At 41.0% G+C, this 22,074-nt stretch overlaps 1 protein-coding gene across 7 annotated transcripts in view; it reads right to left on the minus strand.

Moving 5' to 3' along the window:
* Cln3 (CLN3 lysosomal/endosomal transmembrane protein, battenin) overlaps positions 1-22,074 on the minus strand; it is a 97,542-nt gene that overhangs the window by 66,784 nt on the left and 8,684 nt on the right. For 3 of the 7 annotated variants that reach the window (XM_071690612.1, XM_071690615.1, XM_071690613.1), the window contains exons 4-5: positions 21,407-21,600; positions 10,599-10,738 (exon numbers count right to left, since the gene is read on the minus strand). In XM_071690612.1, coding sequence (XP_071546713.1) covers positions 10,599-10,738; positions 21,407-21,600 — 334 coding nt within the window. Of the gene's footprint in view, positions 1-10,598; positions 10,739-12,600; positions 12,668-13,533; positions 17,436-21,406; positions 21,601-22,074 lie in introns of those variants that run through there. The other 4 variants (XM_071690617.1, XM_071690616.1, XM_071690618.1 and 1 more) reach the window with 2 other exon arrangements.

The following is a 22,074-nucleotide window of genomic DNA, read 5'->3' on the forward strand; positions in this document are numbered from 1 at the left end:
GGGAGGCAAGTTGTTAGAAGCAGTGAAAAGTTTTTATCGAGGATGTAAGGCATGTGTACGTGTAGGAAGAGAGGAAAGTGATTGGTTCTCAGTGAATGTAGGTTTGCGGCAGGGGTGTGTGATGTCTCCATGGTTGTTTAATTTGTTTATGGATGGGGTTGTTAGGGAGGTGAATGCAAGAGTTTTGGAAAGAGGGGCAAGTATGAAGTCTGTTGTGGATGAGAGAGCTTGGGAAGTGAGTCAGTTGTTTTTCGCTGATGATACAGCGCTGGTGGCTGATTCATGTGAGAAACTGCAGAAGCTGGTGACTGAGTTTGGTCGTGTGTGAAAGAAGAAAATTAAGAGTAAATGTGAAGAAGAGCAAGGTTATTAGGTACAGTAGGGTTGAGGGTCAAGTCAATTGGGAGGTAAGTTTGAATGGAGAAAAACTGGAGGAAGTAAAGTGTTTTAGATATCTGGGAGTGGATCTGGCAGCGGATGGAACCATGGAAGTGGATCATAGGGTGGGGGAGGGGGCAGAAATCCTGGGAGCCTTGAAGAATGTGTGGAAGTCGAGAACATTATCTCGGAAAGCAAAAATGGGTATGTTTGAAAGAATAGTGGTTCCAACAATGTTGTATGGTTGCGTGGCGTGGGCTATGGATAGAGTTATGCGCAGGAGGGTGGATGTGCTGGAAATGAGATGTTTGAGGACAATGTGTGATGTGAGGTGGTTTGATCGAGTAAGTAACGTAAGGGTAAGAGAGATGTGTGGAAATAAAAAGAGCGTGGTTGAGAGAGCAGAAGAGGGTGTTTTGAAATGGTTTGGGCACATGGAGAGAATGAGTGAGGAAAGATTGACCAAGAGGATATATGTGTCGGAGGTGGAGGGAATGAGAAGTGGGAGACCAAATTGGAGGTGGAAAGATGGAGTGAAAAAGATTTTGTGTGATCGGGGCCTGAACATGCAGGAGGGTGAAAGGAGGGCAAGGAATAGAGTGAATTGGATAAATGTGGTATACCGGGGTTGACATGTTGTCAGTGGATTGAATCAGGGCATGTGAAGCGTCTGGGGTAAACCATGGAAAGCTGTGTAAGTATGTATATTTGCATGTGTGGATGTGTATGTATATACATGTGTATGGGGGTGGGTTGGGCCATTTCTTTCGTCTGCTTCCTTGCGCTACCTCGCAAACACGGGAGACAGCGGCAAAAAAAAAATATATAACAGAAGGAGTCACGCGAGGAGTGCTCATCCTCCTCGTAGGCTCAGATTGGGGTGTCTAAATGTGTGTGGATGTAACCAAGATGTAAAAAAAAGGAGAGGTAGGTAGTATGTTTGAGGAAAGGAACCTGGATGTTTTGGCTCTGAGTGAAACGAAGCTCAAGGGTAAAGGGGAAGAGTGGTTTGGGAATGTCTTGGGAGTAAAGTCAGGGGTTAGTGAGAGGAAAAGAGCAAGGGAAGGAGTAGCACTACTCCTGAAACAGGAGTTGTGGGAGTATGTGATAGAATGTAAGAAAGTAAATTCTCGATTAAAATGGGTAAAACTGAAAGTTGATGGAGAGAGATGGGTGATTATTGGTGCATATGCACCTAGCCATGAGAAGAAAGATCATGAGAGGCAAGTGTTTTGGGAGCAGCTGAATGAGTGTGTTAGTGGTTTTGATGCACAAGACTGGGTTATAGTGATGGGTGATTTGAATGCAAAGGTGAGTAATGTGGCAGTTGAGGGAATAATTGGTATACATGGTGTGTTCAGTGTTGTAAATGGAAATGGTGAAGAGCTTGTAGATTTATGTGCTGAAAAAGGACTGGTGATTGGGAATACCTGGTTTAAAAAGCGAGATATACATAAGTATACGTATCTAAGTAAGAGAGATGGCCAGAGAGCGTTATTGGATTACATGTTAATTGACAGGCGCGCGAAAGAGAGACTTTTGGATGTTAATGTGCTGAGAGGTGCAACTGGAGGGATGTCTGATCATCATCTTATGGAGGCGAAGGAGAAGATTTGTATGGGTTTTCAGAAGAGAGAATGTTGGGGTGAAGAGGGTGGTGAGAGTAAGTGAGCTTGGGAAGGAGACTTGTGTGAGGAAGTACCAAGAGAGACTGAGTACAGAATGGAAAAAGGTGAGAACAAAGGAGGTAATGGGAGTGGGGGAGGAATGGGATGTATTTAGGGAAGCAATGATGGCTTGCGCAAAAGATGCTTGTGGCATGAGAAGCGTGGGAGGTGGGCTGATTAGAAAGGGTAGTGAGTGGTGGGATGAAGAAGTAAGATTATTAGTGAAAGAGAAGAGAGAGGCATTTGGATGATTTTTGCAGGGAAATAATGCAAATGAGTGGGAGATGTATAAAAGAAAGAGACAGGAGGTCAAGAGAAAGGTGCAAGAGGTGAAAAAGAGGGCAAATGAGAGTTGGGGTGAGAGAATATCATTAAATTTTAGGGAGAATAAAAAGATGTTCTGGAAGGAGGTAAATAAAGTGCGTAAGACAAGGGAACAAATGGGAACTTCAGTGAAGGGGGCTAATGGGGAGGTGATAACAAGTAGTGGTGATGTGAGAAGGAGATGGAGTGAGTATTTTGAAGGTTTGTTGAATGTGTTTGATGATAGAGTGGCAGATATAGGGTGTTTTGTTTGAGGTGGTGTGCAAAGTGAGAGGGTTAGGGAAAATGATTTGGTAAACAGAGAAGAGGTAGTAAAAGCTTTGAGGAAGATGAAAGCCAGCAAGGCAGCGGGTTTGGATGGTACTGCAGTGGAATTTATTAAAAAACGGGGAGACTGTTTTGTTGACTGGTTGGTACGGTTATTCAATGTATGTATGACTCATGGTGAGGTGCCTGAGGATTGGCGGAATGCTTGCATAGTGCCATTGTACAAAGGCAAAGGGGATTAAAGTGAGTGCTTAAATTACAGAGGTATAAGCTTGTTGAGTATTCCTGGGAAACTATATGGGAGGGTATTGATTGAGAGGGTGAAGGCATGTGCAGAGCATCAGATTGGGGAAGAGCAGTGTGGTTTCAGAAGTGTCTGCTTTGAAGAATGTATGTGAGAAATACTTAGAAAAGCAAATGGATTTGTATGTAGCATTTATGGATCTGGAAAAGGCATGTGATAGAGTTTATAGAGATGCTCTGTGGAAGGTATTAAGAATATATGGTGTGGGAGGCAAGTTGTTAGAGGCAGTGAAAAGTTTTTATCGAGGATGTAAGGCATGTGTACGTATAGGAAGAGAGGAAAGTGGTTCTCAGTGAATGTTGGTTTGTGGCACGGGTGTGTGATGTCTCCATGGTTATTTAATTAGTTTATGGATGGGTTTGTTAGGGAGGTGAATGCAAGCGTTTTGGAAAGAGGGGCAAGTATGCAGTCTGTTTTGGATGAGAGATCTTGGGAAGTGAGTCATTGTTGTCTGCTGATGATACAGCGCTGGTGGCTGATTCAGGTGAGAAACTGCAGAAGCTGGTGACTGAGTTTGGTAAAGTGTGCAGAAGAAAGCTGAGAGTAAATGTGAATAACAGCAAGGTTATTAGGTACAGTAGGGTTGAGGGACAAGTCAATTGGGAAGTAAGTTTGAATGGAGAAAAACTGGAGGAAGTGAAGTGTTTTAGATATCTGGGAGTGGATTTGGCAGTGGATGGAACCATGGAAGTGGAAGTGAATCATAGGGTGGGGGAGGGGACAATAGTTCTGGGCACGTTGAAGAATGTGTGTAAGTCGAGAATGTCATCTTAGAAAGCAAAAATGGGCATGTTTGAAGGAATATTTGTTCCAACAATGATATATGGTTGCGAGGCATGGGCTATAAAGAGAGCTGTGCCGAGGAGGGTGGATGTGTTGGAAATGAGATGTTTGAGGTCAATATGTGGTGTGATGTGGTTTGATCGAATAAGTAATGAAAGGGTAAGAGAGATGTGTGGTAATAAAAAGAGTGTGGTTGAGAGAGCAGAAGAGGGTGTTTTGAAATGGTTTGGTCACATGGAGAGAATGAGTGAGGAAAGATTGACAATAGAAGATATATGTGTCAGAGGTGGAGGGAATGAGGAGAAGTGGGAGACCAAATTGGAGGTGGAAAGATGGAGTGGAAAAGATTTTGAGTGATCAGGGCCTGAACATGCAGGAGGGTGAAAGGGCGTGCAAGGAATAGAGTGAATTGGAATGATGTGGTATACTGGGGTCGACATGCTGTCAATGGATTGAACCAGGGCATGTGAAGCGTCTGGGGTAAGACATGGAAAGTTCTGAGGGGCCTGGATGTGGAAAGGGAGCTGTGGTTTCAGTGCATTATACATGACAGCTAGAGACTGAGTGTGAACGAAAGTGGCCTTTGTTGTCTTTTCCTAACGCTACCTCGCGCACATGCAGGGGGAGGAAGTTGTTATTTCATGTGTGGCGGGGTGGTGACGGGAATGAATAAGGACAGACAGTATGAACTATGTACATGTGTGTATATGTATATCTCTGTGTGTGTATACATATGTATACGTTGAGATGTATAGGTATGTATATGTGCGTGTGTGGACGTGTATGTATATACATGTATATGTGGGTGGGCTGGGCCATTCCTTCATCTGTTTCCTTGCATTACCTTGCTTATGCGGGAGACGGCGACAAAGTATAATAAATAAATAAATATTATATATCTGTGTATGTACATAAATGTAAATGTTGAAATGTATAGGTACTTATATATGTGTGTGTGGACGTGTATGTATTTACATGTGTATGTGGGTGGATGGGCCATTCTTTTGTCTGTTCCTTGCGCTACCTCGCTAACGCGGGAGACAGTGACAAAGTATAATAAATAAAATATATAAATATATATATCATACTACTAGGGGTGAAAGAATACTTCCCACGTATTCCCTGCGTGTCATAGAAGGCGACTATAAGTGAAGGGAGCGGGGCAGCTGGAAATAATCTCGTCTCGTTTTTAGTTTTCCTAAAGAAGGAACAAATGAGGGGGCCAAGTGAGGATATTCCCTCAAAGGTTCAGTCCTCTGTTCTTAACATTACCTCACTAATGCGAGAAATGGCGAATACATGTGTATATACATACACATCCACACACGCAACTATACACACCTATACATCTCAACGTATACATATATATATACACACATAGACATATACATATATACACAAGTACATAATTCATACTGTCTGTCTTTAATCATTCCCATCGCCACCACGCCACACATGAAATAACCCCCTCCCCCCGCATGTGCACAAGGTAGCGGTAGGAAAAGACAACAAAGGCCACATTCATTCACACTCAGTCTCTAGCTGTCATGCATAATGCACCGAAACCACAGCTCCCTTTCCACATCCAGGCCCCGCAGAACTTTCCATGGTTTACCCCAGACGCTTCACATGCCCTGGTTCAATCCATTGACATCACGTCGACTCCGGTATACCAAATCGTTACAATTCACTCTATTCCTTGCACACCTTTCACCCTCCTGCATGTTCAGGCCCCGATCACTCAAAATCTTTGTCACTCCATCTTTCCACCTCCAATTTGGTCTCCCACTTCTCCTTGTTCCCTGCACCTCTGACACATATACATACCTATACATCTAAACATATGCATATATACACACACACACACAGACATATAAATATATATATATACATGTACCTAATTCATAGTTTGCCCTTATTCATTCCTGTCGCCACACCGCAACACATGAATTAACAAACCCCTCCCCCTGCATGTGCGCGAGGGAGTGCTAGGAAAAGACAACTAAGGCCACATTCGTTCACACTCAGTCTCTAGCTGTCATGTATAATGCATCCAAACCACAGCTCCCTTTCCACATCCAGGCCCCACACAACTTTCCATGGTTTACCCTAGACACTTCACATGCCCTGGTTCAATCCATTGACATCACGTCGACCCCAGTATACCACATCCTTCCAATTCCCTCTATTCCTTGCACGCCTTTCATCCTCCTGTATGTTCAGGCCCCGACCACTCAGAATCTTTTTCACTCCATCTTTCCTCCTCCAATTTGGTCTCCCACTTCTCCTCATTCCCTCCACCTCTGACACATATATCCTTTGTCAATCTTTCCTCACTCATTCTCTCCATGTGACCAGACCATTTCAAAACACCCTCTTCTGCTCTCTCAACCACGCTCTTTTTATTTCCACACATCTCTCTTACCCTTTCATTACTTACTCGATCAAAGCACCTCACACCGCATATTGTCCTCAAACATCTCATTTCCAGCACATCCACCCTCCTCTGCACAACTCTATCTATAGCCCACGCCTCACAACCATATAACTTTGTTGAAACCACTATTCCTTCAAACATACCCATTTTTGCTTTCCAAGATAACATTTTCGACTTCACACATTTTTCAACGCTCCCAGAACTTTCACCCCCTCCCCCACCCTATGATTCACTTCTGCTTCTATGGTTCCATCCACTGCCAAATCCACTCCCAGATATCTAAAACACTTCACTTCCTCCAGTTTTTCTCCATTCAAACTTACCTCCTGCATATTACCAATACTACCCACCTGGGTACTGGGAGGGTTAGTGATGGATGCATAGTGAGCAAGTACTTCAGTGGTTGTCAAGCTGCATTCCTGTGACCCAGGTAGCTGTCATTCTTTCTGCCTCACCCACACATGGTGTACTAGTACCATATCCACAAACATACAATCTCTCCTTGTAATACATAAGACAGATAATTCTTCATAACTCTAAACTTTCCTGCAGTGAGCACAATGTATCAACCCTGCCTTTTGGCCAAATGGCATGAGCAATAGATAGAAGTAGTAGGTAGGAGCATTAGGCAAGAGCATTATGTAGAAATATTGGGTAGGAGCCAATGCAAACAATGCATTACAATTGCCCTCTGCCAGTGGTATGTTACGGGTGAGGCACTTTTAAAGGCTACGAAGTAGCACTGGAGTTCACTAGCTATGGAGACTCTATTGCCATGACCACCCCTTTCAGAGAGTTCCAGAAGGGAAAAGGCATCAGAGATACAGATAGATATAGACAGTAAATCCAAACACATACCATAATTCTATATTGCCATGTATCCCAAATATTACAAACAGGACTATCACAACTCAAGGCCAAGGTTTTCCTACAAATTAATCACAACTGTTAATATATAATGATGTGGTAAATAACAGCATATCCAACAATCTTGGGACCTGGTAAAGGTTGGATGACACAAGAATCCAGATAATAATATGGACTCCAGATACAAAACAGCTGCATAAGAAAAGAAAAAAAAATACTAAAAGAAAATTGCATAATGTTTTAACAGTGTAACTTCCTCTTGATTACAAATTTTGGGTTACTAGTTTTTTCCCCCATTCACACATTTACCTGTTTAACTTACAGAATATAACTTAAGCAAACCATCTTTCTCTCTTGGAATATCACCAACATCTGAGTTGCCAATGGTAAACTCTAAAAACTCTTACTCTGATCATCCTATGCTGTTTTTTGTGTGACTTCTATTTCTTTGATAATGAACTTTTTTTTTTTCCTGATTGACAATGAACTTGTCGAAACTATATCAGTGTTCTGGCCATCATCTGAAAAGAGATGATCTGAATTTACAAATTATAGTCTAAAGGCTAAACTGGAGGGAACTTATACACTGGTTTGATTAGCTAGAACTAGATTACAGCAAATACTGATACCATCTGGGGCTTGGCTTGCTCTCTTCAAAGGCCACAGAATTCATGTAATTTTCCAAAGAGGATTATTTTTTAATAAATTGAATAACTGGACTTGTTGTAACACAGGTGGTTGGATATCATGTTATTTACTTTAACGTACTTAAAATAATGAGTAATAATTTTTCAAGTTCATCAAGAAAACCACTGCCACAAGCAACTAATATATCAAATAATGTTTTGGTTGAGGTGGTGTGCAAAGTGAGAGGGTTAGGGGAAAATGATTTGGTAAACAGAGAAGAGGTAGTAAAAGCTTTGCAGAGATGAAAGCCAGCAAGGCAGCAGGTTTGGATGGCATTGCAGTGGAATTTATTAAAAAAGGGGGTGACTGTATTGTTGACTGGTTGGTAAGGTTATCTAATGTATGTATGATTCATGGTGAGGTGCCTGAGGATTGGCGGAATGCTTGCATAGTGCCACTGTACAAAGGCAAAGGGGATAAGAGTGAGTGCTCAAATTACAGAGGTATAAATTTGTTAAGTATTCCTGGTAAATTATATGGGAGGGTATTGTTTGAGACGGTGAAGGCATGTACAGAGCATCAAATTGGGGAAGAGCAGTGTGGTTTCAGAAGTGGTAGAGGATGTGTGGATCAGGTGTTTGCTTTGAAGAATGTATGTGAGAAATACTTAGAAAAGCAAATGGATTTGTATGTAGCATTTATGGATCTGAAGAAGGCATATGATAGAGTTGATAGAAATGCTCTGTGGAAGGTATTAAGAATATATGGTGTGGGAGGCAAGTTGTTAGAAGCAGTGAAAAGTTTTTATCGAGGATGTAAGGCATGTGTATGTGTAGGAAGAGAGGAAAGTGATTGGTTCTCAGAGAATGTAGGTTTGCGGCAGGGGTGTATGATGTCTCCATGGTTGTTTCATTTGTTTATGGATGGTGTTGTTAGGGAGGTGAATGCAAGAGTTTTGGAAAGAGGGGCAAGTATGCAGTCTGTTGTGGATGAGACAGCTTGGGAAGTGAGTCAGTTGTTGTTCACTGATGATACAACGCTGGTGACTGATTCATGTGAGAAACTGTAGAAGCTAGTGACTGAGTTTGGTAAAGTGTGTGAAAGAAGAAAGTAGAGAGTAAATGTGAATAAGAGTAAGGTTATCAGGTACAGTAGGGTAGAGGGTCAAGTAAATTGGGAGGGAAGTTTGAATGGAGAAAAACTGGAGGAAGGGAAGTGTTTTAGATATCTGGGAGTGGATTTGGCAGTGGATGGAACCATGGAAGCGGAAGTGAATCATAGGGTGGGGGAGGGGGCAAAAATTCTGGGAGCGTTGAAGAATGTGAGGAAGTCGAGAACATTATCTCGGAAAGCAAAAATGGGTATGTTTGAAGGAACAGTGGTTCCAACAATGTTGTATGGTTGCGAGTCATGGGCTATGGATAGAGTTGTGTGGAGGAGGGTGGATGTGCTGGAAATGAGATGTTTGAGGACAATATGTGGTGTGAGGTGGTTTGATCAAGTAAGTAATAATAGGGTTAGATAGATGTGTGGTAATAAAAAGAGTGTGGTTGAGAGAGCAGAAGAGGGTGTTTTGAAATGGTTTGGTCACATGGAGAGAATGAGTGAGGAAAGATTGACCAAGAGGATATATGTGTCAGAGGTGGAGGGAATGAGGAGAAGTGGGAGACCAAATTGGAGGTGGAAAGATGGAGTGAAAAAGATTTTGAGTGATCAAGGCCTAAACATGCAGGAGGGTGAAAGGCGTGCAAGGAATAGAGTGAATTGGAACGATGTGGTATACCGGGGTCGACGTGCTGTCAATGGATTGAACCAGGGTTTGTGAAGCGTCTGGGGTAAACCATGGAAAGTTGTGTGGGGCCTGGATGTGGAAAGGGAGCTGTGGTTTCGGTGCATTATTACATGACAGCTAGAGACTGAGTGTGAACGAATGGGGCCTTTGTTGTCTTTTCCTACCGCTACCCCGCACACATGAGGGGGGAGGGGGTTGTTATTCCATGTGTGGCGAGGTGGCGATGGGAATAAATAAAGGCAGACAGTATGAATTATGTACATGTGTATATATGTATATGTCTGTGTGTGTATATATATGTGTACAATGAGATGTATAGGTATGTATATTTGCGTTTGTGGATGTGTATGTATATACATGTGTATGTGGGTGGGTTGGGCCATTCTTTCATCCGTTTCCTTGCGCTACCTCGCTAACGCGGGAGACAGCGACAAAGCAAAATAAAAAATAATAAATAAAGTCTGAATAATACAAATATTTTCTTCATAGTGTACCTAATTACCTTTCCCATCTTCATGGGGTAACATCAGAAAAAAAAAGGCCAAGTTTGCACACAACCAATCTCTAGTTGTGAATAATCTAATGACTTAAAATCTCAGGTACAAATCGAAGAAGATATACCGTACTAAATGAATCTGAAATAAGTCTATGTCTAGAGTAAGATCAAGTGAGCTGGTTCCCCTTTTTTTATTACCACAGAGCCTACAGTATCATGTAAAATTGCTTTATGACCTCCCAAGTTCCACGTCACTGGAGTGCCTTTTTATATCATATCAAGTGAAAATGAACAAGAACATGACTGATTAGATAATACAAACTCATTGTTGATTACTCTCATCATTACTCTTGAAGGCAGTATGAGAAGCTTTCCATTATCCTGAAATGTAATTCTACTTCTGAACAATATGCAGGATGACCATCAAACTGGTAACCTACTAGATGCTACTACTACTAAAGCTGGTGCAGGATATAGTTTCAGTACTTGCTCAAACTTATTAACCTAAATTATAGGTATTTAAGTGATTACTGATATCTGTAAATATTCATAACATTCCACAACAGTTGTGTATTTCAAAAACTAAATATTCAGTATTGTATTTATTTTAAATAGAAGTATCACAGGAATAAAAAGATTGTAACCAGCATACTCACTGAACATGTGACCATATAAATGGTGTAAATATTTTCAAAATAAGTGATGGAATTATATCAGCAAGCAGAATAGTTCCAGTGCTCATCTTGTTACAGTCACGGGGATTGGTGCTATTTGTTGTACTAGCTGATGAGATTGTCTGAGGAAGACAATGATAACCATTATACAGTCCCATTTATTGCGATGACTCTCTATAGTTTCTTGTACACTATGAAGAAAGTCACTACAACCCTATAACCTAATATAACAATTCAATTCTCCAACCCTCTAGGAAAATGGCTTTGGAAAATTTCTAAAATCATATAAACTGTCACCAAACATTAACATGTAACATGTACAGTGACAATGAACATAAACATGTCTTCAATCACAATAGTATGATATGAACTGGTAATAAAGGAAGGCAGGAGAAAGGAAAGAATGATAGCTAAGAAATAAACAAAGGAGCTATTACTTTACTGTGCCACTTACTAGTGCTAGAAGTCTCCAACCCTAGGAGATGAGAAAGAGACAATGTTAACTCATCAAACAGTCCCAGCCATTCATAAATGCAAAACTGGTCCTATCACCTAAACATTCTACTATCCATGTGAATTCAGAGTGTACACAGATAACTTTACCAAGATTTGGGTGGGTGGGAAGACCTTGTCAACAGTTGTAAACAGGCATCTTATTTTATCTGATTTTTTTCTCGAAGGCAGATGTATCACACATAAACAGGTGCAAAGAGACTATGACTGAAAGTCTAAGTTGTTAAGAAAAGGAATAAACAGCCAAAGCATGAACCCATCTATATAAATTCAAAAATCTAATCAAAAGGATTGCTAAAGCAAGATTTTCCCAAAGTTATGAACTTCACAGTACTTCTTACGAATCAATTCGGTCTACTTTACCTATGCTCCTAATTTCAAGGGATGGATCAGCTACATACAGCCTCTTATTTCATTCATACACATCATCAACCAATGCCCACAGGGTTGGACTGAAAAATGATCTTCCACTCTTATATAAACACTTCCTTCTTGTGCACCCAGGTGATTCCATCAAAAATTTCTTCCATTGCATTTGATCCTAAATCATCCATATACAATCTTCATCTGAAATATTCTGAACCCTAATTGATTCTTTCATTGCATCTATCTATGGAGAAAAGGAAAACTTATCCTTCCAAAAATATTTCCAGGCAAAATCATCAAGTTAAAAATAAAAAGAACAGACTACCTAGGACTAATTAGTTAAAAGATAATCCATCAAAGCTGTAAATCAGCTAGGGTACAGTACATTTAACCCTACCTCTGTGGCCAATATATACTGTTTAAATTTTTGAAATGGCTGTCTGTCTCAAGGCAAAAGATATGGCCATTAATGCTTGAAGTGGCATTCCATGCACACTTAACAGATCATACACCCAAAATTTTTTTCCATGGGCCTATACCCTCACATTATGTAATAATTCTGGATAGCTATGCCATGACACTCTTACAATACATATATAAAAGATAAAAACCCCATACTAATCATAACTGTTTGAGACAAAGAAGCACAAAAATACAGCACATGCACATGATAGTACACTCACAGAATACCCCATAACTCTGACAGGGAAGCAGAAGTCAGTGGACACATTGCTGTATATTAAAATATTTTAGAATATTACACACACACAAAGTCAGTAGGGACATTGTTGTATATTAAACTATTTAAGAATATCACACACACAAAAACTCAGTGGGCACATTGTTGTATATCAAAATATTTGAGAATATCACACACACACACACACAAAGTGTAACTTGGATATTGGGACTACTGCTTTGATGCAATTAAATACAATACTATGATGCAACTAAATTCAACACAAAAACCACCACTATAAAATAACAACTCAGTACCCCAAACAGAGCTTTGTCCTGTTAGAAAATCTAAATGGTTTGAAAATTCACACTTCTCTCTTTTCAAGTACTGCCCTTAAAATTTTTCTAACCATGTTTTCCAACTAACCTTAGTAGTCTGGTGCAACCTATCTTGCAGATCAAAATATGATGAGTGGCATTTCTAGGCAGTCCAGCTAAATAAACCAAGAGTGAATGTCAGTATATGGGCATGCATGAAACAATATAAACTTTTTCCTCCTGGAATACCAATCATGAGTACATAAGTGTAAAGCTGGCATATAAATCATAGTAACAAATATGTTGAATGTTACACTAGTTTCAAACAGTTGTTATTTTTAAAAATAAAGCATTAGTTTGCATGCATTGTCTATTTTAGCTCAAAGTGTATTCAATATACTCAAAATATAGCAAGTTAGTAATTCCATTGGCACTGTATGGATGCAGGGAAGGGGCCTTAAATGAGAAAGTATGGAAAAGGATTGATGTGTTGGAAATTAAATGCTTGAGGACAATATGTTTGTGAGGAGAGTTTATCAAGAAATGACAGGGTAAGAAAGAGGTTTCAATATGAGAAGTATGGAAGAAGGAAATGAAGAGGGTGTGCTGTAATGGTTTGAACATATGAAAGAGGATGAGTGAGCAAGAGAGTACATATGTAAGTGGAGGAAACAAGGAGAAATAGGAGATCAAGGAAAAGATGAAAGGATAAAGTGATGGATGCTTTACGTGGTACATGCCTGAACACACAGGAAGGTGTAACGTATGCATGGAATAAAATTGAATGGAACAATGTGGTGTACGTATGACAAGATGCTGTCAACGGGTTGAGCCAGGGCATTGGAGGCAGTCAGCAAAAATCATGGAGGTGTGTGTAAGGCTTGGCTGGGCATACAGGCTCTGGTTTCTGTGTATTATCATTATTTCAGTAAACAGTTTGTTAACTGAAATGATTATTAAGAATTATCCACCAGAACAACCCTGTACACACACAATGTAAGGAGAGGAAAGTCAGATGTAAGGTCACATAATTAGTGCCCACCTGCACTCCACGGGATCATGATGCCTCGCCTCTCTGCTACCTCTGTGCTTTTAAGAACCATAATACCTGAATCTCCCCCACTCTGTCTGAGGATGTAATAAACAAAAGTACTCACCATTTCAATTTTCTCTTTCCAGTAGGTTGTGGCATATATATCTTCACAGTGAAGTGAAGGTTCTACATATACATATACAAATATATTCATTAAAAAAAGGGGGTGTGTGTGTTGTTGTCTGGTTGGTGAGGATATTCATTGTATGTATGGTTCACAGTGAAGTGCCTGAGGATTGGCAGAATGCATGCATAGTGCCAACGTAAAAAGGCAAAGGCAAGGTGAGTGTTCAAATTACAGAGGTATAAGTTTGTTGAGTATTCCTGGGAAATTATATGGGAGGGTAAAGGCATGTAAAAGCATCAGTTTGGGAAGAGCAGTGTGGTTTCAGAAGTGGTAGAGGATGTGTGGATCAGGTATCTGCTTTGAAGAATACATGTGAGAAATACTTAGAAAAACAGATGGATTTGTATGTAGCATTTATGGATCTGGAGAAGGCATATGATAAGAGTTGATAGAGATGCAATGTGGAAGGTATTAAGAGTATATGGTGTGGGAGGTAAATTGCTAGAAGCAGTGAAAAGATTTTATCGGGGATGTAAGACATGTGTACAAGTAGGAAGAGAAGAAAGTGACTAGTTCCCAGTGAATGTCGGTTTGCAGCAAGGATGCGTGATGTCTCCATGGTTGTTTAATTTGTTTTTGGATGGGGTTATTAGGGAGGTGAATCAAAGAGTTTTGGAGAGAGGGACAAGTATGTAGTCTGTTGTAGATGAGAGGGCTTGGGAAGTGAGTCAGTTGTTGTTCGCTGATACAGCACTGGTGGCTGATTCGGGTACGAAATTACAGTTGGTGACTGATTTGGTAAAGTGAGTTAAAGAAGAAAGTTGAGAGTAAATGTGAATAAGAGCAAAGTTAGTAGGTTCAGTAGGGTCGAGGGACAAGTAAATTGGGAGGTGAATTTAAATGGAGAAAAACTGGAGGAAGTGAAGTGTTTTAGATATCTGGGAGTGGATTTGGCAGCGGGTGGAACCATGGGAGCGGAAGTGAGTCACAGGATGGGCAAGGGAGCGAAGGTACTGGGAGCGTTGAAGAATGTGTGGAAGGTGAGAATGTTCTCTCGGAGAGCAAAAATGGGTACGTATGTAAGAACAGTGGTTCCAACAATGTAATATGGTTGTGAGGCATGGGCTATAGATAAGGCTGTGCAGAGGAGGGTGGATGTGTTGGAAATGAAATGTTTGAGGACAATATGCGGTGTGAGGTGGTTTGATCAAGTAAGTAATGAGAGGGTGAGAGAGATGTGTGGTACTAAAAAGAGTGTGGTGAAGAGAGCAGAAAAGGGTGTACTGAAATGGTTTGGTCACATGGAGAGAATGAGTGGGGAAAGATTGACCAAGAGGATATATGTATCAGAGGTGGAGGGAACAAGGAGAAGGGGGAAACCAAACTGGAGGTGGAAGGATGGAGTGAAAAAGATTTTGAGCGATCGAGGCCTGAACATACAGGAGGGTGAAAGGTGTGCAAGGAATAGAGTGAATTGGAACGATATGGTATACTGGGGTCGACATGCTGTCCACGGATTGAACCATGGCATGTGAAGCGTCTGGGGTAAATCATGGAAAGTTTTGTGGGGCCTGGATGTGGAAAGGGAGCTGTGGTTTTGGTGCATTACACATGGCAACTAGAGAGTGAATGTGAACGAATGTGACCTTTTGTCCTTTCATAGCGCTACCTCGCGGGGTGGAGGGGGGAAGCTATTTCATGTATGGCGGGGTGGCGATGGGGATGAATAAAGGCAGCAAGTAAGAATTATGTACATGTGTTTAAATGTATATGTCTGTGTATGTATATATATGTATACGTTAAAATGTATAGGTATGTATATGTGTGTGTGTGGACGTATACATGTGTATATACATCCATAAACAAATTAAACAACCATGGAGACATCATGCACCATAGTCACAAACCGACATTCACGGAGAACCGATCACTTTCCTCTCTTCCTACTCGTACACAAGCCTTACATCCTTAATAAAAACTTTTCACTGCTTCCTGCAACTTACCTCCCACACCATATACTCTTAATACCTTAACAAAGCATCTCTATCAATTCTATCAGAGAGACTTTTGAATGTTAATATGTTGAGGGGGGCAACTGGAGGGATGTCTCATCATTATCTTCTGGAGGCGAAGGTGAAGATTCATAGAGGTTTATGGAAAAGATGAGAGAATGTTGCGGTGAAGAGAGTGGTGAGAGTGAGCTTGGAAAGGGGACTTGTGTGAGGAAGTACCAGGAGAGACTGAGTACAGAATGGAAAAAGGTGAGAGCAAATGACATAGGGGGAGTGGGGGAGGAGTGGAATGTATTTAGGGAAGCAGTGATGGCTTCCGCAAAAGAAGCCTGTGGCATGAGAAAGGTGGGAGGTGGGCAGATTAGAAAGGGTAGTGAGTGGTGGGATGAAGAAGTAAGAGAGAGGCATCTGGACGATTTCTGCAGGGAAATAGTGCAAATGACTAGTAGATGTATAAAAGAAAGAGGCAAGAGGACAAGAGAAAGGTGCAAGATGTGAAAAAGAGGGCAATGAGAGTTGGGGTGAGAGAGTATCATTAAATTCTAGGGAGGATAAAAAGATGTTTTGGAAGGAGGTAAATAAAGTGCATAAGACAAGAGAACAAATGGGAACATCGGTGAAGGGGGCAAATGGGGAAGTAATAACATGTAGTGAAGAAGTGAGATGGAGATGGAGTGAGTATTTTGAAGTTTTGATTAATGTGTTTGATGCTAGAGTGGCAGAAATAGGGTGTTTTGGTCGAGGTGATGTGCTAAGTGAGAGGGTTAGGGAGAATGATTTGGTAAACAGAGAAGAGGTAGTGAAGGCTTTGTGGAAGGTGAAAGCTGGAGAGGCAGTGGGTTTGGATGGTATTACAGTGGAATTTATCAAAAAAAGGGGTGACTGTGTTGTTGACTGGTTGGTGAGGATATTCATTGTATGGTTCATGGTGAAGTGCCTGAGGATTGGCAGAATGCATGCACAGTGCCACTGTACAAAGGCAAAGGGGATAAAGGTGAGTGTTCAAATTACAGAGGTATAAGTTTGTTGAGTATTCCTGGGAAATCATATGGGAGGGTATTGATTGAGAGGGTGAAGGCATGTACAGAGCATCAGAATGGGGAAGAGCAGTGTGGTTTCAGAAGTGGTTGAGGATGTGTGATTCAGGTGTTTGCTTTGAAGAATGTCTGTGAGAAATACTTAGAAAAACAGATGGATTTGTATGTAGCATTTATGGATCTGGAGAAGGCATATGACAGAGTTGATAGAGATGCTTTGTGGAAGGTATTAAGAGTTTATGGTATGGGAGGTAAGTTGCTGGAAGCAGTAAAATTTTTATCGAGGATGTAAGTCGTGTGTACGAGAAGGAAGAGAGGAAAGTGATTGATTCCCAGTAAATGTTGGTTTGCAGCAGGGGAGCGTGATGTTTTCATGGTTGTTTAATTTGTTTATGGATGGGGGTGTTATGTGGTTGTGAGGCAAAAGCGATAGGGTGGATGTGTTGGAAATGAGATTTTTGAGGCCAAAATGTGGCGCGAGGTGGTTTGATCAAGTAAGTAATGAAAGGGTATGAGAGATGTGTGGTAATAAAAAGAGTATGGTTGAGAGAGCAGAAGAGGGTGTATTGAAATGGTTTGGTCACATGGAAAGAATGAGTGAGGAGAGATTGACAAAGAGGATATATGTGTCAGAGGTGGAGGGAATGAGGAGATGAGGGAGACCAAATTGGAGGTGGAAGGAAGGAGTGAAAAAGATTTTGAGTGATCAGGGGCTGAACATACTGGAGGGTGAAAGGCATGCAAGGAATAGAGTGAACTGGAACGATGTGGTATACTGGGGTCGACGTGCTGTCAATGGATTGAACCAGGGCATGTGAAGTGTCTAGGTTAAACCATGGAGTTTTGTGGGGCCTGGATGTGGAAAGGGAGCTGTGGTTTCAGTGCGTTACACATGACTGCTAGAGACTGAGTGTGAACGAATGTGGCCTTTCTTGTCTTTTTCTAGCACTACGTTGCATGCAGTGGGGGGGGGGGGTTGCACTATTTCATGTGTGGCGAGGTGGCAGCAGGAGTGGATGAAGGCAGCATGTATGAATACGTACATGTGTATATATGTATATGTCTGTCAATGTATATGTATGTACACGTTGAAATGTATAGGTATGTATATGTGCGTGTGTGGGCATTTATGTATGTACATGTGTATGTGGGTGGGTTGGGCCATTCTTTTGTCTGTTTCCTTGTGCTATCTTGCTAACGCGGGAGACAGTGACAAAGCAAAATAAATATATAAATAACTTGTGTATGTGGGTGGGTTGAGCCATTTTTTCATCTGTCTCCTTGCGCTACCTCACTAACGTGAGAGATGACGATTAAGTATAATAAATAAATGTATACACTGAATATTCACATGTAGATGGATAACTGAGAAATATATAGAATATATGAAAAACTCCGAAGTTTGAGATGGTTTAATTCTTACAACAAACGAACCAAAAAACACAAAATGAGCTTCCTTAAAACTGTATCAAACAAAGGACCAAAAACATTGGCTTATCCCTTGGAATTCGGTTAAGTGTGATTAATGCAAAAGCAGTTGTGAAGCAGAAGTGAAGACCAATGTTTTAGAGTGGATTTATTTATTTATTCATTTTGCTTTGTTGCTGTGTCCCGCATTTGCGAGGTAGCGCAAGGAAACAGACGAAAGAAATGGCCCAACCCACCCACATACACATGTATATACATACAAGTCCACACACGCAAATATACATACCTATACATCTCAATGTACACATATATATACACACACAGACATTTACATATATACACATGTACATAATTCATACTGTCTGCCTTTATTTATTCCCATCGCCACCTCGCCACACATGGAATAACATCCCCCTCCCCCCTCATGTGTGCGAGGTAGTGCTAGGAAAAGACAACAGAGGCCACATTCGTTCACACTCAGTCTCTAGCTGTCATGTAATAATGCCCGAAACCACAGCTCCCTTTCCACATCCAGGCCCCACAAAACTTTCCATGGTTTACCCCAGACGCTTCACATGCCCTGATTCAATCCATTGACAGCATGTTGACCCCGGTATACCACATCGATCCAATTCACTCTATTCCTTGCCCGCCTTTCACCCTCCTGCATGTTCAGGCCCTGATCACTCAAAATCTTTTTCACTCCATCTTTCCACCTCCAATTTGGTCTCCCTCTTCTCCTCGTTCCCTCCACCTCTGCCACATATATCCTCTTGGTCAATCTTTCCTCACTCATTCTCTCCATGTGACCAAACCATTTCAAAACACCCTCTTCTGCTCTCTCAACCATACTCTTTTTATTACCACACATCTCTCTTACCCTTACATTACTTATTCGATCAAACCACCTCACACCACATATTGTCCTCAAACATCTCATTTCCAGCATATCCACCCTCCTGCGCACAACTCTATCCATAGCCCATGCCTCGCAACCATACAACATTGTTGGAACCACTATTCCTTCAAACATACCTATTTTTGCTTTCCGAGATAATGTTCTCGACTTCCTCTCATTCTTCAAGGCTCCCAGGATTTTCGCCCCCTCCCCCACCCTATGATTCACTTCCGCTTCCATGGTTCCATCCGCTGCCAGATCCACTCCCAGATATCTAAAACACTTTACTTCCTCCAGTTTTTCTCCATTCAAACTTACCTCCCAATTGACTTGACCCTCAACCCTACTGTACCTAATAACCTTTCTCTTATTCACATTTACTCTTAACTTTCTTCTTTCACTCACTTTACCAAACTCAGTCACCAGCTTCTGCAGTTTCTCACATGAATCAGCCACCAGCGCTGTATCATCAGTGTACAACAACTGACTCACTTCCCAAGCTCTCTCATCCCCAACAGACTTCATACTTGCCCCTCTTTCCAAAACTCTTGCACTCACCTCCCTAACAACACCATCCATAAACAAATGAAACAACCATGGAGACATCACACATCCCTGCCACAAACCTACATTCACTGAGAACCAATCACTTTCCTCTCTTCCTACACATACACATGCCTTACATCCTCGATAAAAACTTTTCACTGCTTCTAACAACTTGCCTCCCACACCATATATTTTTAGTACCTTCCACAGAGCATCTCTATCAACTCTATCATATGCCTTCTCCAGATCCATAAATGCTACATACAAATCCATTTGCTTTTCTAAGAATTTCTCACATACATTCTTCAAAGCAAACACCTGATCCACACACCCTCTACCACTTCTGAAACCACACTGCTCTTCCCCAATCTGATGATCTGTACATGCCTTCACCCTCTCAATCAATACCCTTCCATATAATTTACCAGGAATACTCAACAAACTTATACCTCTGTAATTTGAGCACTCACTCTTATCCCCTTTGCCTTTGTACAATGGCACTATACCAGCATTCCGCCAATCCTCAGGCACCTCACCATGAGTCATACATACATTAAATAACCTTACCAACCAGTCAACAATACAGTCACCCCCTTTTTTAATAAATTCCACTGCAATACCATCCAAACCTACTGCCTCGCCGGCTTTCATCTTCCACAAAGCTTTTACTACCTCTTCTCTGTTTACCAAATCATTTTCCCTAACCCTCTCACTTTGCACACCACCTCAAACAAAACACCCTATATCTGCCACTCTATCATCAAACACATTCAACAAACCTTCAAAATACTCACTCCATCTCCTTCTCACATCACCACTACTTGTTATCACCTCCCCATTAGCCCCCTTCACTGAAGTTCCCATTTGCTCCCTTGTCTTACGCACTTTATTTACCTCCTTCCAGAACATCTTTTTATTCTCCCTAAAATTTAATGATACTCTCTCACCCCAACTCTCATTTGCACTCTTTTTCACCTCTTGCACCTTTCTCTTGACCTCCTGCCTCTTTCTTTTATACATCTCCCACTCATTTGCATTTTTTCCCTGCAAAAATCGTCCAAATGCCTCTCTCTTTCACTAATAATCTTACTTCTTCATCCCACCACTCACTACCCTTTCTAATCAACCCACCTCCCACGCTTCTCATGCCACAAGCATCTTTTGCGCAAGCCATCATTGCTTCCCTAAATACATCCCATTCCTCCCACACTCCCCTTACCTCATTTGTTCTCACCTTTTTCCATTCTGTACTCAGTCTCTTCTGGTACTCCTCACACAAGTCTCCTTCCCAAGCTCACTTACTCTCACCACCTTCTTCACCCCAACATTCTCTCTTCTTTTCTGAAAACCCATACAAATCTTCACCTTCGCCTCCACAAGATAATGACCAGACATCCCTCCAGTTGCACCTCTCAGCAACTCAACATGCAAAAGTCTCTCTTTCATGCGCCTGTCAATTAACACGTAATCCAATAACGCTCTCTGGCCATCTCTCCTACTTACATATGTATACTTATGTATATCTCGCTTTTAAACCAGGTATTCCCAATCACCAGTCCTTTTTTCAGCACATAAATCTACAAGCTCTTCACCATTTCCATTCACAACACTGAACACCCCAAGTATACCAATTATTCCCTCAACTGTCACATTACTCACCTTTGCATTCAAATCACTATAACCCATTCAAATCACTATAACCCAGTCTTGTGCATCAAAACCACTAACACACTCATTCCACTTAGAGTGGAATCTCAATATTTTTAAATATTCATGCATAATGTATCAGCTGTTTTTCTTGTCTGTGTTGCATGGATAAAAGAAGCATACTTACATCATTACCACTAAAATCTACAGAGAGTATATCGTGCGCTGCTGAAAGCATAACCACATATGCAAAGTTGTTTGTCAATCCTAACAGCCAAAAAGAAAGAAGATTTTGCCATTGTCCCTTTCTTGTGGTTGGAGTGGCCACAACATCATCACTTCTTTCACTGCTGAGTATCTGTGACTGCATTGGGGTAGTTTCTGAAAATTTCAAAGTGTAACTGATAGTATATCAGTATATCTACAAGCCACTGTTACTTTAATTATGTTAATACAATCATAGATCTTGTGATTGTATTCACAATACTGTCCCATTTCATGACCTGCCACATTTTTTCAAACCATACTAACCTTTAAAGAATATTGTTTTCCCTTCCTCTCTCATACAGCTTCCTCTTTCTCCTTTTTCCAGTACCTTAATTCCACTTCCTACTTTCTGAATATCTGCTGAAGCAATTCGCTCTTAACACAACTACAGTTAAATTACAGTCATATGAAACATGTTCTAAGCAATGGATGATCAAACCAACATGCAGATTTCACAGCATGCAATTCAAGCACAAAGTAATAAAAATATTTGAGGAAGATTCTGCATGCAACATTCTGAACTGAATATGAAAAGTGTCATAAGCAATAACTAATTATTTAGTTTCTGAAAAGATTTAGTACGTATAT

Source organism: Panulirus ornatus, chromosome 48 (assembly GCF_036320965.1).
Source record: "Panulirus ornatus isolate Po-2019 chromosome 48, ASM3632096v1, whole genome shotgun sequence".
NCBI classification, from domain to species: Eukaryota; Metazoa; Arthropoda; class Malacostraca; order Decapoda; family Palinuridae; genus Panulirus; species Panulirus ornatus.